This window comes from Anopheles coluzzii, chromosome X (genome assembly GCF_943734685.1).
Source record: "Anopheles coluzzii chromosome X, AcolN3, whole genome shotgun sequence".
Classification (NCBI taxonomy): domain Eukaryota; kingdom Metazoa; phylum Arthropoda; class Insecta; order Diptera; family Culicidae; genus Anopheles; species Anopheles coluzzii.
In genome coordinates this window covers 18,293,304-18,309,942 of record NC_064669.1, presented here as the reverse complement: position 1 = coordinate 18,309,942, position 16,639 = coordinate 18,293,304, and the positions used below count along the sequence as shown (strand labels likewise).

The following is a 16,639-nucleotide window of genomic DNA, read 5'->3' as shown; positions in this document are numbered from 1 at the left end:
ATTTGGGCTGACGGAGGGGGGGGGGGGGGGGTGGGGTTGGGGTGCTAATGATTCGCCAGCCGGGCCCCTAAATCGGCGGGGCCCCAGGCGACCGCCTAGTCCGCGTTCCGTTTGATCCGCCATTGTGAGCAACTGAATCACCCGTGCATAAAAACACTGACTTTAACAAACATTGAAGTGGCCGCTTCTGTAGATGTGTGGTTTAACCCACCAAACTGACAGTTTTTTAGCTTTGTTCGATGCAACTGGATTTTCAGTACAGGAAATTTATGGCGTTTTCGGTATCTTGGTTATTTGAGACCCCACAAAAAATTTACTTTTTTTCAGCCTTACGATGGTATCAATATCGTCTCGGTTCATTTTTCCTATATTTTTTGAGAGATTTTTCTTCTATTTGGCGTAACGTCCTACGCGGACATGCAGGCCTATACAGGCTTTCGAGACTTAATTCATTGCCACGCAGCTGGATAGTCAATCCTTGCTACGGGGGGACGGTTCCCAAATAGCCAGCTCGTACTTTATAGCTGATTTGGAGCTGTTTCGTTCGTTCGTTCGATAAGCTGTTTCGATAAAAATCGTTCCTATGTCGTACTTTGAGGCTGATTAAGAGATAGACGGTACTTTGTGGAACTATGGAGCTTAAACAGGCACATGGTACTCTCAGGAACCTTGTAGCTGATTAGCCTGATATGTATGGTTCACGATGGAACTTGAAGGCTTGTTAAGAAAGCGTACCGAACTTGGTGGAACTTTATAGCTTTTTAATGCATGACATCCGTACGAGATGGCCCTTGTCAAAGTGTCAAAGACTGGTGCCGTCAATTAGCGCGTGGCCACGGAGGTGACAAAATGTTGAAAAAATTTTCAACTTTGTCAAAATTGCTTGTCAACTGCAAAAAAGAGCTTTTCTCGTGGCCGCACCAAAATCATACACAAGAGCGACAAAAAGCTCCAACATCTGAATATCATCGATATTTTCTTAAAGAAGCACGAAATAGGTACATAAATCAATTAGAATCATGCATTTTAGCATTATTATCATAGCAATGGGTCACAATTGCGAAAAATAGCTGTTTGTTTACGCTTTTTCGCGAACGTCAAATTTTGTCACTTTTTGTCAACTTTTGTCATTATTTCCTGGCTGCTTCAGGTTACAAAATTTTGACAAAAGCTCAAAAAAGTGACAAAAGCTCACGTTTTGAAAAATTTGTCAGTATTTTGTCACTCTCATGGCCTTTCTCCTAATCATCTCGTTGCAGCTGCCCAAGCTAGTTAAGTAAATTGAAGGAGGATTATTGAGTGAAGTGATTGTGATTGTATAGTGAATTGTGTGACATTTTGTATAATTCATGAGTATTAAGGATTTAAAAATATACACATGTACACAAATAAAACAAATCCTGTTGTTTATTTCATTGATGACGCTTGCTTGAAAATAAAACAAAGAGAAAAATAATCCTCGGTACCCTGACATAAGGAAGCTGCTTAAGCGCTGTTTGAAAGACCCACTTGGAACTCTGATGCTGTTTATCTACTGCAAAAGGGGCATTCAAACAGCGATCTTTAGCATGCCAAAATTAGCTGCTTAAGCAATTCGGGCTATTTCGGAAAAAACTCTACTGTAATATCCTGGAGATTTGACCCCTGATAAGACCATAGTGCCCAATATGCCGGATCTGAATATGATCATCACTGTGACAACTGTGCGATAATCTGAATGTCAAAATAAAGATCATTCGTTTACGGATCGTTGTACTGACAACACCTTCAGCCTTCTGTTTATTCTTTTACTCTGCGATTTTGTGCCTTTGTTATAACTTGAACGTTTAATACAAATTGGTAAAATTGAGGTTTTACACTACATATTGTTGTTTAAACTTAATTCCCAATTCGCTAGGACAGCGGTAATCGCTGATGCGGGCGTGCGTGCGTTTTCTGAAAATGTATGGAATTTGACACCCGCAGCGGGTGACAGTTTGCAACCGCATGCGTCAGAATCACGCACGCACGCACGCACGCCCGCAGTAGCGATTACCGCTGCCTAGTCGAGCATACCTTTTTATGTTAACCAAAGGCTAAATGATATTGTTGGATTGTGTGAAATATCACCGTCGTTTATTTAATAGTTTTTGTGAGTGGAATGGACTTTGAAACATCAAATTGGTTTTTCAAAAAGTAACGACCATATTGTTTGAAATAATTTATGGCAACCAGTTATGGCACAGCGAGCGTTTGACAATCGATTACCGCATCTCCGCCCGACAGCACTATTTACTGTCAAACCCGGCTGACAGCGCAAAATGTGTGTATGTGAACGCGCGACTGTAGAAGCAGCTGCTTTTCACACATACACACATGTAGCTTATGGTCAAGCAAAAGACGAGTCGGTAGAAAGCGAGAAGCGTGTGCAGAAAAAAAAAGAAAGTGCAACCCCTTTCTGCTAGCAACGAAGAACAGTTTGCTTTCCTTCGCGTACCATTTTGACTGGCTAGTATTAGCTCGAAGCAGGTGAAAGTGCGGACGGGCCAATCCAAGAGTTGTTTTTTTATTTGTCCTGCATTTCCCTCCGTATGTGACGAGCGTTTGCTGTTGGAGGCGAACATCTTCGACCCTCTCCCCCAACTTCTCCCTGGCTGACCGGAGAATCACAGTGCTTACCGATTTTCTGTCCAGAACCGGATCGTCGACGCGGCATTCGCTCGCGATTGTGTTGATTTTTGCGCTCAACAGCTCTGTTTGTTTATTTCGTGTGCGTGTGATTTGTGCTCCTGCAAGGAATAGCGATTTTCGCCTCTGCTGCATTGCCTTGTTGCGGTGTGTCTGCACTGCTGTCGACTCGCCCCCGACCAGCCCAGTGTCCGGGAAAAGTGTACGCGATAGGACGGTACAGCGACCATGAGTGCGACGACGCTGCCTGCTATTTGCAAAGATCTGGACGGTGATGACCGATGGCTAAGCATCGTAAGTAGTCGACAACGACCAAAAAGGAACCCCTTCTCCCTCCCTCTCCATCGCCATCAACCCGCAGGTTCTCCATCCACGCTTCAATAATCTGAATGACCGCAACCATCAACCGAACCGCTCTCTCAACCTCCGGGACTGTGCGGAAGGGGTGTCCGTTTCCGTACCTGTTTTGTTTGCGCTTGGATAAGATCCCGTTTCCCTTGCCAAACTCACGCTCTGTTTCTGTTTTTCCATATTGTGTTTTAGCACAAACGATTCGTGGCGGAATGCAAGGAGAAGGACCCGGACGTAATGTTTATCGGTGACTGCATACTCGAGTCGCTGCAGTTTACCGATTACTGGAACCAGCATTTTGTACCGATGCACTGCCTTAACTTTAGCATACGCACCGACCGAACGCAGAACATACTGTGGCGGCTGCAGAACGGTGAGCTGGACAACGTGCGCCCGAAAGCGATCGTACTGCACGCCGGCACGAACAACATCGGCGACTCGTCGGAGGAGGTGACGGAGGGTATTCTCGAGCTGGTGCGAACCATCCGCCAAAAGCTGCCGGATGTGTACATAATACTTCCGGTAATTTTTTTCTGCTTTGTTTTGTTATCTATTCTGCGATGAGATTAGATATTGTCTTTATTCTAATATTTCGAGCATTTCATTTGTACCTATATTAATGTTGGGCTGGAGAAACATACGATTTAGTTCTAGCGATACAGCCATAAATGGAAAAGAACCGCCATTTAGGCCGATAAGAGTCGCATGCGGTTCAAAAATCGTACTCTGTCTATCGCTGCATTATTGCGAATTATTTGTGTTACGACCATTTTACGAATGCTCTTTTTAATTAGCAGAATCTGGAATAATGAATATTGACTGTTATAGGAACTCTAAAACGTACAATTTATTTACGAGTTAGCATAATTAACCCCTTCACAGTCGCGTTATTTTGAGAAAATGGGGTTTCTTATTTTTGTACAATGTCAGGTCCAAGCAAGCAGGAAAAACTCAGTTAGAAAATATAGATTTTCCACATTAAATCAGTGCTCTCCTACCTTTTTAGGATCGTGGACTACTTGGCTTTAAAAATGCATTTCCCGCCGCCCACATTTATTTCGTGTATATATTACCCATTACAGGGTTTTCGAGGATTATATAGACATGTTCAGCGAGTTATAGATTCGTTCAGGCATATAATAGACTCTTTCAGCGAGATATAGAATTGTTCGGATGTAGGTGTAGACATGTTCGGTTATACTGTAGAGCTGTCACTTTCGTACCCCTTGGACTGCAAGTTGGATCATTCTCATCAGAACGTAAACAAACGGTTTTCGAAAAAATATGCTTTTTTCAACTAATTTATGCATTAAACAGCTTGGAGAATGATTATTAGCTACTTTTAGGACTTTTAAGAATGAAAAATTGAACCCTGCGGCACAGTGTGTAAACAAAACAAATGACAGCTCTACAGAATCGCTGAACATGTCTACACCTACATCCGAACAATTCTATATCTCGCTGAAAGAGTCTATTATATGCCTGAACGAATCTACAACTCGCTGAACATGTCTATATAATGCTCGAAAACCCTGTATATATGTATATAGGGTTTCACACTTTATCTCAAGACCGCGGGACCCCTTCCCGAATCTGTCTTAGCCAAAGCCAAGATTGCGGTATGATGCTTGAACTCGTTGATGATACCTGAAAACGTTGATGATACTTGAATTCATCGGATGCAATGCTGAATCTGCGGCACATTTCTCGAAACACACTGGCCCGCGCCGAGGACATGCGGTCGAATATTTTTTTTACACGGATAACCTTTGTGTACATCAGTGTATTAGAAACACTCAATTATCCTTTCTTTTTTTCCAAAAAAAGACAATTTAATAAAATGAGTGAATGCATATTTGTTTGATTAAAATATTTACAAGTGTTAAGAAAGTAGTTTGAACTGTTTAAATAATCTTTTTTGGTAAAAACACGAAAAAATAATTAACTGTTTTCAGTACACTGATGTACACAAAGGTTATCCGTGTATAAAAATATTCGACCGCATGTCCTCGGCGCGGGTCAGTGTGTTTCGAGAAATGTGCCGCAGATTCAGCATTGCATCCGATGAATTCAGGTATCATCAACGTTTTCAAGCATCATACCGCAGTCTTGGCTTTGGCTAAGACAGATTCGGGAAGGGGTCCCGCGGTCTTGAGATAAAGTGTGAAACCCTGTATGTAGAATTGGTTCAAAGTTTTAAATCAAAAATATGTTTAAAGCTTATTCTAGACATGCCTGTTAAAATTTTAATCTTGATCGTTGGAAAAAGTTGCACGATGTGTATAGTAATGCGCTTTTATTTCTCAAAAATAAATTATTTTGTGGACCACGTCTGTTAACGCCATGAACCACGAGTGGTCTGCGGACCACAGGTTGGAGACTACTGCATTACATAAAGGTTGGAAAGCAAGCATCTATGCTAATACTATTTTAAAGTAGTTTAATTTGCTTTGGAGAGGAAACTGAATGCGTCACATGTGTCACAATTCAATGTTTATTTTAGCTTCACTCGGGATAAATAGTACGAAAGCATATTGCGTATGCTTTTTAAGCTTTTTAACCAATTATTTGACATTTCATGTAAATTGAATGTAAAAGACTCCGCAAAATGAGTCCCTCATAACGAGCACAGTAAACGTTCGGTAATCCGCACTTGATCGAGTGCGGATTATCAAATGACGTTTTGATGTGTTTTTTAATCCTCTTCATTTTCGCCTCGGTTCATGAGTCATTTTTGTCAATCGCAATAACTCTTAGACCACGATTCTTCTTCCTGTGCACCGCTGCTATTCATGTGGCTAAAGTACGGTTGTTTGCAATGTTTATTGTTCAGGAAAAATCATTGGCGGTCCCTGGGGATCGGCAAGGGCTGAACGTGTTAATTTAAAACTATTGCCAGGAGGATGAGCGCTATTCAATTACATGGTGTGCTAGTGTGTCGTACATTGACAAGTGCTGTAAATTGTATGCTAATGAAATTATCGTAATCTCTGAAACATTAATTCATGCTGGATAAAAATCACCACAAATGTTCAATAGTGACGAAAAACAAATTTAGTGCAGCAGAACTTGTCTAACAGCAGAGCAAAAAACTATTGCTGTACACAAACCGACGAAAGATTGTTTAAAATTTGATTACAGGTGTCGCCCGACATACGACTGTATTTGGGATCGAAAAAATGTCCTAAAGCAAGGCATAAGTCGAAAAAGTCGTATGTCGAATATCTATGAATATAAAGTTTATAACCATAGTTGAAGAGTTGGAATCTATGATATCGTGTATTTTATTTAAAATAATGTTCGATAATGTAATAATTATATTCCAAAAGCCGTAAACAATATAGATATTCAAGATCGGGTAGTTTTGGAATCTTTGAAAATGTGTGTATAACGGTTATCAGCCTAGAAATTCAAAAACTCGTAACTCGGGGCACGCCTGTATTTGATTTGTGATGTGATTGATTTGATTTATGAGTTATCTGAAACTAATTCCTTTTATTTCCGTAAGTCTTATCATTATAAAACTGTCGCTCCACAAGCAAATCACGTGTATAAAACAATCGAAATAATCAATTTCAAGAAATATCGCAGTAAAGGTTTTAGCAATCGACCTTTTCTTGCGCATATGCCCTTTACATTAGCACTTTTGAAATGCTGAATATAATTTTTCATACCAATTATTTCACTTTTCATGCAAATTGTATGGAAAAGAGCCTGCATAACGAGTAAGGCACTGGAACGGATGTATAGTTATTTCTCGTGGAATGCACTGTATATCAAAGGTGTATACAGTGGAACCTTGCACAATGCATTAAATCCTTTAATATTTTCTAAAATTGACTGTTTTGAAAATTTGAATATTTTGTACATGTGATTTGGTGCCTCTATCGTTTCCCCCAGGATCATGGTGGTGGACAAAAGAGGAAACACATTTGAAGTCGTCTGTACCATATTTTTCCAGAATAATTAATTTTACCATAGTTGAGCATTTGTGTGAGGTAAATATTATTCAGCAAGAAACATTTCGATAAATTTATTGGCATCAAATTTACAACATACTTGTAATCATACGAAACTAAATGAAACGGATCCAATTGGATTCAATTTTAGTATCGAAGCGCAATTATACGGCACATCTCCTGGCAATAGTTTTATATTAATAATCGTAGTATCAAAACGCATTTGCCTGCGCGATAATCGAAATTATAGAAATGCTCAATGTTAACCGATTGTGATCATGATTTAAGAACAGCTCGCAACAAATTCGTAGTATTCGTATCACGAATTAGCGCGTGGCCACGGAGCTGAAAAAATGTTGAAAAATTTTTCAACTTTGTCAAAATTGCTTGTCAACTGCAAAAAAGAGCTTTTCTCGTGGCCGCACCAAAAACATACACAAGAGCGACAAAAAGCTCTAACATCTGAATATCATCGATTTTTTGTTTAAGAAGTACTAAATAGGTACATAAATCAATTAGAATCATGCATTTTAGCATTATTATCATAACAATGGGTCACAACTGCGCCAAATAGCTGTTTGTTTACGTTTTTTGTGCATTTTGTCACTCCCATGGCCTTTCGCTTAATGATTATGCGAGATTTAACTCGTTATGAGAGGTGAGAGAGCATTTAAATTTGCTCGTTATGTAAAAAACACGTTATAAGAGGTACTTGTTACGAGGGGTTCCACTGTACATTACTTTCTTCTGTTTCGTGTTATTCCCAAACACTACATGCATTGAACACGCACTGTCGATTCGCAGCAATTACTAATCACGTTTCCCTATTGTCTTGCAGACTCTATTGCCTCGTGGGCAGCAGCCGAACGAGCTAAGAGATAAAAACGACCAGGTGAACCGGTTGCTGCGCGAACGGTGCATCGGCATTAACAAGGTACAGATCGTGACGGTCGATAGTGGGCTCATACAGAGCGACGGAACGATCAGCCACCACGATATGTTCGACTATCTGAACCTCACCAATGTCGGCTGCAAAAAGGTGTTCGAGCCGGTGTGCGATCTGCTGCACCAGATTCTTACAGAAAACGAGCGGGAGCGCGACCTGACGCCCTCGGAGTAGAAACAACACGGAACGCCGCGAGCCCCGAATGTATTGGTTGGGAACGGAAGAAAAAAAAGTAGAGCCCAAGCCTTAAAACTAACCTCCCAGAAATGTGCGGTCCCCGAATTTCCGGAACGGCAGCTTCGAAACCGATGCAGCAGCTGGAAACCCTGCGGGTTTCCTAAGCGGAACTTTACTCGTTTGCTTACAGGAATAAGAATGAAGAATCGTTTTCTTAACAGCGCAACTCATTTATCTTTCACCATCTACAAAATTTCTTTTTGTTTGTTGATATTTTGATACTTTCTGGCAAGAGGCGGTAACGATGGTGCAGCAGAGAAGGAATGTTGGCTTACTTACTTTTCCGGTGCTATAATTGCATTGCATTCTAAGGGAAGTAGATGTCAAAACATGGTTTGAAATGGCAAAAGCTACCAAAGTCGGGGTTCGGTTTGATTGGAAAAAAGATAAGAAGCAAAACCTCTCACACTTTATTTGATTTCACTATCCTAGCCAACGAAGTACAGCGAGGTGTGCAACACTTGGATAGTATATTGTTTAGTTAATATTATCAGTACTATTACTAGTAAGGCTATTTCCATATACATATATATATATATATATATATATATATATATATATATATATATATATATATATATATATATATATATATATATATATATATATATATATATATATATTTATATATTTATATGTATATATATACATATAGACTTTAACAAATTAATGCAATCACTCCGTCATTCCTAGTTTTGTGCAGTACATCTGTGGGAGCTTTCGTTGTTGGTGTATTTATGGGTATGCATGTGTGTTTGTGTGTGGTTTTTATGCGCTTACCCTTATCGAATACTGCTCACTCTTGGCAGGATGTCGGAAGATAAACCCGTTTCATTACGCAATGCAGCACCAAATTAAACCAAAAAAGTGAAAGTAAAAGAAGCGAAAAAAGAGATTAGAAACTCGGTGCTTAGAGACAGATAGCTGAGAGCGAGAAAGAGAAGAGAGAGAGAGAGAAAGAAAGAGAGAGAGAGAGAAAGAAAGAGAGAGAGAGAGAAAGAAAGAGAGAGAGAAAGAAAGAAAGAAAGAAAGAAAGATAAAGGGATAGAAAGAGACAGAAAGAGAGTAAGAGAGAGAAAGAAAACAAGAGACAATGTGAAGAAGCGAAGGAAAATGTAAAAAGATACCAAATTGAGACAAAAATGTTCCGTGGGGATATAAGGAGGACCTGCATGTACACTCAGCAAACCAAAATTTGTTGTCGCTTACTTGCAAAATTGATTTGATCAAAAATTCTCATTATATTTGAAGTTGATAAGTTTCTGTCCCTAACCCTATCGGAGTCCACTTTAAGAAGCTTTGGCCGGTATTATTGAATCCGTTCGTAGCGGGAACGTACGGTGCTCACATGAAATTCTAGGGATGGCAACACATTTCTTGAGCCCGCTCCTACAACGCCGCGGTGAATAACTGTAGCAACCATCTAGTACGTTAGGAAAATGAGTGTCGGGACGTACGCCGCCGCTACGAACGGATTCAATAATACCCGCCTTTATCTTTGTTTATCGCGAAGATGAGTATTGAAAATGAGCGACTAAGGAAAAGTCACGGTGTGTTGCAGAAGGTGCTGCGAATGCATTCAAATAACGTAATGATCTCATCCCTGTTTATTTTTTTTAAACGTATGCTTTTCGTACTGCACTTATTTAAAATGCTCCCATTTATATCGCCCGCATGAGTTTCCGCATTAAAAAGGGCGTAGAAATCGCTTACATTTTGTTTAAGTAATTACCGTATGTATATGGACGATAGGACGAAAGGAGAGCATCAACATCGGAAGATAAAACACGCAACGCAACCTTCAATGAACGTTTTTTTAACGTGTCTCCACATTCCACGAGGAAAGAATTTGTTTAGCTTAGCTTTGCTTAATGTGCAATTTGCGATTTATAGTTCGCAAAATCTTAAGAGCGTAGTATTTCTTTATGTATTAATTTTTGGGGCGAATGAAATGGTAAGCGCTACACAGTGAACAGGTCAATGCTACGGGGAAGCTGTGAAGGACAGTTAGTTGTGTAAAGCGAATGCGGAGGAATTAACACGCATACCTTAAAAATTGAACTCAATAAAACCGATCTAACTCTACCAGCAGAAAAGCAAACCAAATGGTGAGCAATGGTGATAATTTAATGTTACTATTAAAATCCACCCGAATGGCGTATGGGGAAATGGGAATGGGAAAGCTTTTTGAGCTTTGTCTCCCCTTATTTTGCTACATTTTTGTTTAAATTTATCATATTGTTTTCATTGCAGCAAAACCAAGAACGAATCATTCGAATAACGACAATATTTGTCTGATGGCAGTAATGATTTGAGTAAGCTTTTTACTATTCAATTATAGGGTAATTAACATGGTGATTAAAATTGCATGCGCCACTAGCGCCGTCAAACATCCGGATATTCGATTCCACCGCTGGTAATGTGTACTGCCCTTGGACGCAGCACTCGATAATCCAATAGGCCGGGCTAATCACAGCTCCGGAAGTTTCTGAAATCTAATCTGGTTTCGGCACCACCCGTCTGTCTGGTACCTTCTCGGAGGGATACTGATGCGCTCTGAAGCGCATATTGACCAGTCGGTCTCGTCGGTGGTGAATTGTTACCATCTAGCCAGCTGCACGTGGCAGCCTTTTGCCTGTCTACTGGCACTAACCGCCTAAGACGACGACGACGACGGCCTACAGGGCCCCGGGTACGGTGTAATGTTACAGCAGTTAATTAACAGCAGTTATTACGAGAGCAGACAGTGTACAAAGCTTACACACGGGCGATGGGATCGGTCAACCGGCAACGCAGCAGTAGCATCTCAGAAGCCTCTCCCGAAAGTGGCAGCATAATTGCGGTGGTTACGGAGGAGGTGTGGTAGCATCAGTCGTATGGTTTACGTTTATAACGCAATATCCACTGACACTGATAATCCTGTGCCGTTGCCGGTGCCGAAGCTAGGCGGCAAATCTACAATCACCGAGATAACTTGGTCGCCTGCTTTGAGGTTTGGTGGATTGGGAGAATAAACATAGCGTCATGGTGAGCCGCAGCAGGAGTTCTCCTGGAGAAGAGTGTTAGTGGTACACCAATTGGAAGGTGCATCCGCATCGGCAGAGGAAGATGCACCACGAGCCGTCTCGAAGTCGACCGAAAATGGTCGGGCGAAAAGCAGCCAGACCTCAGACCGGACACCCATAAGCATTCGATGAAAGCAATCAGCAATGCCATATCCTTTGACCTGCAATCGTATCGCCGGAACAACCAATCTGGTACGTACAGTCGCAACGGGCAGTGGCACTTCTTCCCTGGCAGTGCCTCGGGATATTGGGTTATGTCGGTTTGGAGTTAGGAACAGGGTACAAAGCATAGACATGACGGGTGGCACTTACGGGAGATGTGTTCAAGAAGTACTTCAAAGCTATATCATCACACACACACACACACACACACACACACACACACACACACACACACACACACACACACACACACGTGCCTTCAAGTGCCGTTTTGGACACATTATACTCGGCAACTTCGTTTGGTAGGCAGGCATGGTTATCATCCCCATTCCCTTGGAATTGCTGCAATCACTGCACGGTGTGGGATGTTGAAATAGTTGAGTGATCTTTGCAAGAGTCCACGCTAACTGGTTTTGATTCAAAATTGAACGTTGCAAAACAAGAGGAAACCCTACATCCTGGGCCGGATTTGCCGGCGTGAAAAAGGCGTGACAAACAAATTAAACGGCAATCCATTAGTCAATCGGGGTTGAGTGGTGTCGCAGATACGCTGGGTCGTAGTCGTTGTGGCCGGTTTGGGTCCAACGCTATCAACCCGCTTTGGGGTGCGCGCGTGTTGAAAATCCGGGGCCGTATTAATGCCTAGAAAGCGCGTTGCGTAGTGAATCCGCTGCGTTTGACAGGTGTGTGAAATCAATTCGCCGATCAAATAAACGAAATCGAGTGGCCATCCCCCCTCCCCCCCGCAGGGATGATGTACACCATGCGCGGATGGTGTGGAAGAGAGGCGATTTCAACTCCGTACACTACTAGGGCCCTGGTTGCCGTCATCTGCGGTTGACACAGCGTGCCGGATGCTAGTACCATTGTGCGGTGGCTTCGTCGGCACCGACACTCGGTGCACCTCGGTGTATGCGTAGGGAGCTGGGGAAAAGAGGAAGGGGGAGGGGGGCAGGGCGTGTTTTATCATATTTGAGGCACTCGTGCTTGGGTGAATTGTACTCAGACGGCCTTATATATATATACACACACACACACTGGTGATTGGCGGGGAAGCCCATTCGGTTTAAACGTTTCAGCTTTAGAGGGGCGAATGATTGACAGGAAGGCGAGTGATAAGCGATAAGTGGACGTCGTCGTCGTCCTCGATGCCGAAAAACGCTCCATAGATTGAGCATCGATGTGAGATCGAAGATCGGTTGCGTGTGTGCGCGCGCGTGCTCGTGAATAATAATAACCTAATAAGGCGACTAACGGTAGGGATGTAAAGGCGGCGACCAAAACGGTGCATCTTCGTTATATCTTGCAAACGGTTCAAAATCGAACCATATGAGGACGGTGGGTACGATTTTTATGAGACATTTCTTCAAATCGATGTACCCGTAGATGTGAAAAGCTCGGGCATAACTTTCCCCCTGCGGCAAAGTAGTTTAGCGACGTCCGGTGCTCGTCCGGAGTGCCTGTCCTCAAAAGAACTTAAAATCAATTTCTTACAGCAGAACATCAACAACAAGAACAAAACACAAAAACGATAAAATGTATAACCAAGTTGAACTTCAAAATGGGAGACAAAGTTTATATGCCACGGCTCTGTTACTCTCTCTCTCTCTCTCTCTCTCTCTCTCTCTCTCTCTCTCTCTCTCTTTCTCTCTGTATGTTTGCCCCTAGGCGGGCGGGTACTTCCCGAGCAGGAATCTTCGACATCCGCCGGGCCGCCCAGTGGCCTGAGATCAAAGGAGAGTCGGATGGATTGATTCAATTTTCCTATCGCTTTAGTTTGTCAGCGGTTCCGTGTATGTTGAGGGCGGATGCAATCAGAGTTTTGCTGCAGTCCAGATCCGTCCGTAGACATAGCTAGTTGAAACGATCGACTTACTTCCTGCTCCTGGTCCAAAAGTGACGTTTTTTTCCCACAGGCAAACCTGGCAAACCATTTCAGAATTGATTATTGGATTACACGTGGTGTGTGTTTTTGTTGCGTGGGTACCGCAAGAAAAAGTTGAGATTGCCATACACTTTGGAGTTCCTACGATCCAGTTAATTCACGTTTGAATGCATTCGAAATACATTTTTTAGCTCTTAAACAATAATCATAATGATTTTGATTGGGCATCTAGGGTATCTAACATTTATTATCACAATGCTTTCATTATCTGGCCGACAGTGGTCGTTTTTCGACGTCCACTCTGGAGCCCAACCCACAAGCTCTAAGCAGCAGTAAATTTTAATTTCATCTTTCCGTTTTCAAAAATGTACCCGAGAAAGTTGTCTAGTGACCAACTGCTAATCAGTCCGAGCCGGGGACAGCGGAACCAAACTGGCTCGGATTGTGGTTGGTTGAAGACAACCCAGCACGTACATATGGCTGGCAGACCTTCTGGATGTCACCTTCCAGATGTCACCTTCAGGAGTTTTTCTTTCCCTCTGTTGGATAACCAGCAGGGTTGTGCGCGCTGACAAGTGTAAATAATTAAGTTTTTAATTTATTCTTACACCACCATGTGCTTTGCACGCCAATCAGGTACTACGTCTTAATATAAGCGGGCGCACAAGATACAGAAGAACACGAGCGGATCCGAATAGGAGGTGTGTTATTCGTGGTACATCCGGATATCTTGGAGCAACTTTCTTAACCGAGAGGAAGGAATTTCGTATGCATGCGTGCAATCCGATAGGTAAATGGTGCCTACCTACGGATTGGAAATGAAAAGCAAACAGTACGTTTTATGCAAACGCCGCCAGCATGCGTGAAAAAAGGACGTCAGACGTGTTTTTGTTCAATTTTTTTTAAAACAACAAAAAAACTTTCCCAAAAGCCTCCGGAAATGAACTGCCGTACGCTTAAGATATTGCTCATTGCTTGCTGTTTCGATTTGGAGCAGTTCATCCCATTTCCCTGGGGATGGTTTGGGGTTGGAAAACTGTTTGGGTGGGCAATCTAGGACGGGCTTGTAAGTTTGAACAGCGCTTGTTGAAATTTAATTCCAGCTTAACAAAGGCTGCACAAGGGCGCAAGAAAAACTTTCTTTCCGCCTCGGGTCCGCTCGAATGTTCGCCTACTCGCCGCATCGCCCGGCTTCCGGTCCAGTGTTCGGCGGCGGAATAGACTGACCGGCCGGGCTCAAGAATGCACGCAAGAAATAGTTTGCTGTGCTTTGCACTACTTCCGAACTCTCCTGTCCGGAGCTCAAATTTCTTTGCATGCTGCTTACGTACGTTGGGGGTTTCGGTAGTTCCTCTGGACAAAGCAAAGCTAACCAACGTTCGGATGGGTTCAGGACTGGCGGCAATCCGCCGCCCCATTCGGTTGTCCAGAGTCCGGGCACATCAGAATAAATTGTTCGGGAAGAAAGCAAAGGGAGTGGGACCATCAAACCTATCAGCTCTCAGGATGCCCGATTCCGCCAGACTCTGCAGGCCGGGACGAACCAGTTCTAATAGTAATCATAATAATTTCATCTACTCGTATGCTATTTTGCATAAATTTAATTTAACTTCGGTATTATCATCCATCTTTCCCTGGCTTTGCTCCGTTGGCAGAGAGAGTAGCCCGAGAGTACGCGGGAACAAGCGAGTAGATCCGCAAGAAAGCGTTTCCAAACACTGTCCAGCTGGGTTGATTTGTTGGGAGTTCGGAACTGCTGGGGAGCAAAGTAAGATGAGCAAGGAAAGTGCAATCCCACTTCACTGCACGCCCCTCCACTGTTGTGCACCCGGTGCCACTCTCAGCACATACAACGTATTCTCTTCTATTGGCGTCTTCGGTGGACTGCAGATCTGTTTGCCTTTCGCTTTCGATGAGGAAGCTATGGTAAAGGATCCGTTCCGCTTGTTCGGCGTGCGTGTGGCGTGACATCTTGGACCGAAAATCGACATCCTTGCGAGTTTGGGGAAGAGGGAGGGGATGGAATGGTGCTGGAGGTAACGGTGTTACAGTCGTCTTGAGAATGTCGTTTTTGCTAGTAAAGTGTTGTGCTGTGACTTCCTCTGCGAATGTTCAGTTGTAAAGGTTTTCACGGAATCAAAACGGTCACCAGCAAACTACTACCGAAGCGTGTGACAGAGAGAGAGAGAGAGAAAGAGAGAAAGAGAGAGAGAGAGAGAAAGAGAGAGAGAGAGAGAAAGAGAGAGAGAGAGAGAGCTAGAATAATAAAGATGAAGAGAGGAAAGGGTTGGTGTTTGTATCGTGGTTTAGGCAGTGTGCACTCAGCAACATCAATGTAAACGAAATTTCGTATCGTCGTCGCCTGGCAAAAACGATGCTGCCGTGATAGCGCTCGATGGAAGCGATGGATGAACTCGGCTTGTGCAAGACAGTTGATGTTTACTTAAACCTTCTCGTAAGTTTGCATGTGTAACCACTAGGCAAAGCCACAAGTCTTGCAAGTGTGCGTTTGGGTAAATGTGGTGGCATGCTGGCGAAGTTCGTCGGGATGGGGCGGCTCGATTCGATTCGCCAGAGACAGTTACGCTGTTAAGCGTCGACTGTATTCTTGATTTTGGACAGGGGATTAAAATAACTTAATTTGAAGGACGCAGACAGCTGTCGGTAGCTTCTCTGAAGGAAACCAATTCCCGAGTAGTTGCGATACTTCCGAGAACAATGTAATTCAAAGCCAATCCCGGCGATGCATTGATTCTTCAAGGAAAGGTACTAGGAACTTCAATAATCAAGTTCAGATTTAGAGGTCTTCACTTAATCCGCAGGAACTGGCTAGGGAATAAAAAAACAGCACTAAAATATAGTTGAAATGCTTTATTAATTTCCTAAGATCATATACCAAACCGTGTCCACTGTCGTCAATGTCCAACGCGCATTATAGTGCTCTAGTGGGCACCCATCCCGCAGCGTTGTATTTTACATTGAGAATATGCTTTGCATAGTCGAACAAAACGAGCTAAAGTGAGTGGAATGTTCCGGCTAGGAATGGTAAGAGAGACATCAAACAGCTCAATCCCATGGGACACTTACCCGGAATGAGCAATCCTTGCAAACGACGTGGCTTAACCACGCCGGAGCATCCTGCGCGCAATCGGTTGGGGGTTCTCGGATCCGGGACAGTTTCTCTTGGCAAAGGCAATTGACAGGCTGAAACGGGCTGCGTTCAGCCCAGTCGGCACGTCAATGCCGTTAATGAAAAAGCCCGGAGACGCCCGGTCCCGGTGGCCAGTGACAAACGAACTCAATAATGAATCTTATAATTTGATTTGGTATCAAAGCGAACGTAGCTCAAATTGTTGCAGTTGCCGGA

General features: G+C 43.0%; 1 protein-coding gene across 1 annotated transcript; it reads left to right on the top strand.

The window, feature by feature from the left end:
• Positions 1 to 2,327: 2,327 nt before the first annotated feature.
• Positions 2,328 to 8,326, top strand: LOC120955740 (platelet-activating factor acetylhydrolase IB subunit beta homolog). The gene is made up of 3 exons (XM_040376858.2): positions 2,328 to 2,961; positions 3,211 to 3,540; positions 7,816 to 8,326. Exons 1-3 carry the CDS (start codon positions 2,896 to 2,898, stop codon positions 8,095 to 8,097), a joined length of 678 nt encoding a protein of 225 aa, XP_040232792.1. The 5' UTR covers positions 2,328 to 2,895; the 3' UTR covers positions 8,098 to 8,326.
• The last annotated feature ends 8,313 nt before the right edge of the window (positions 8,327 to 16,639 follow it).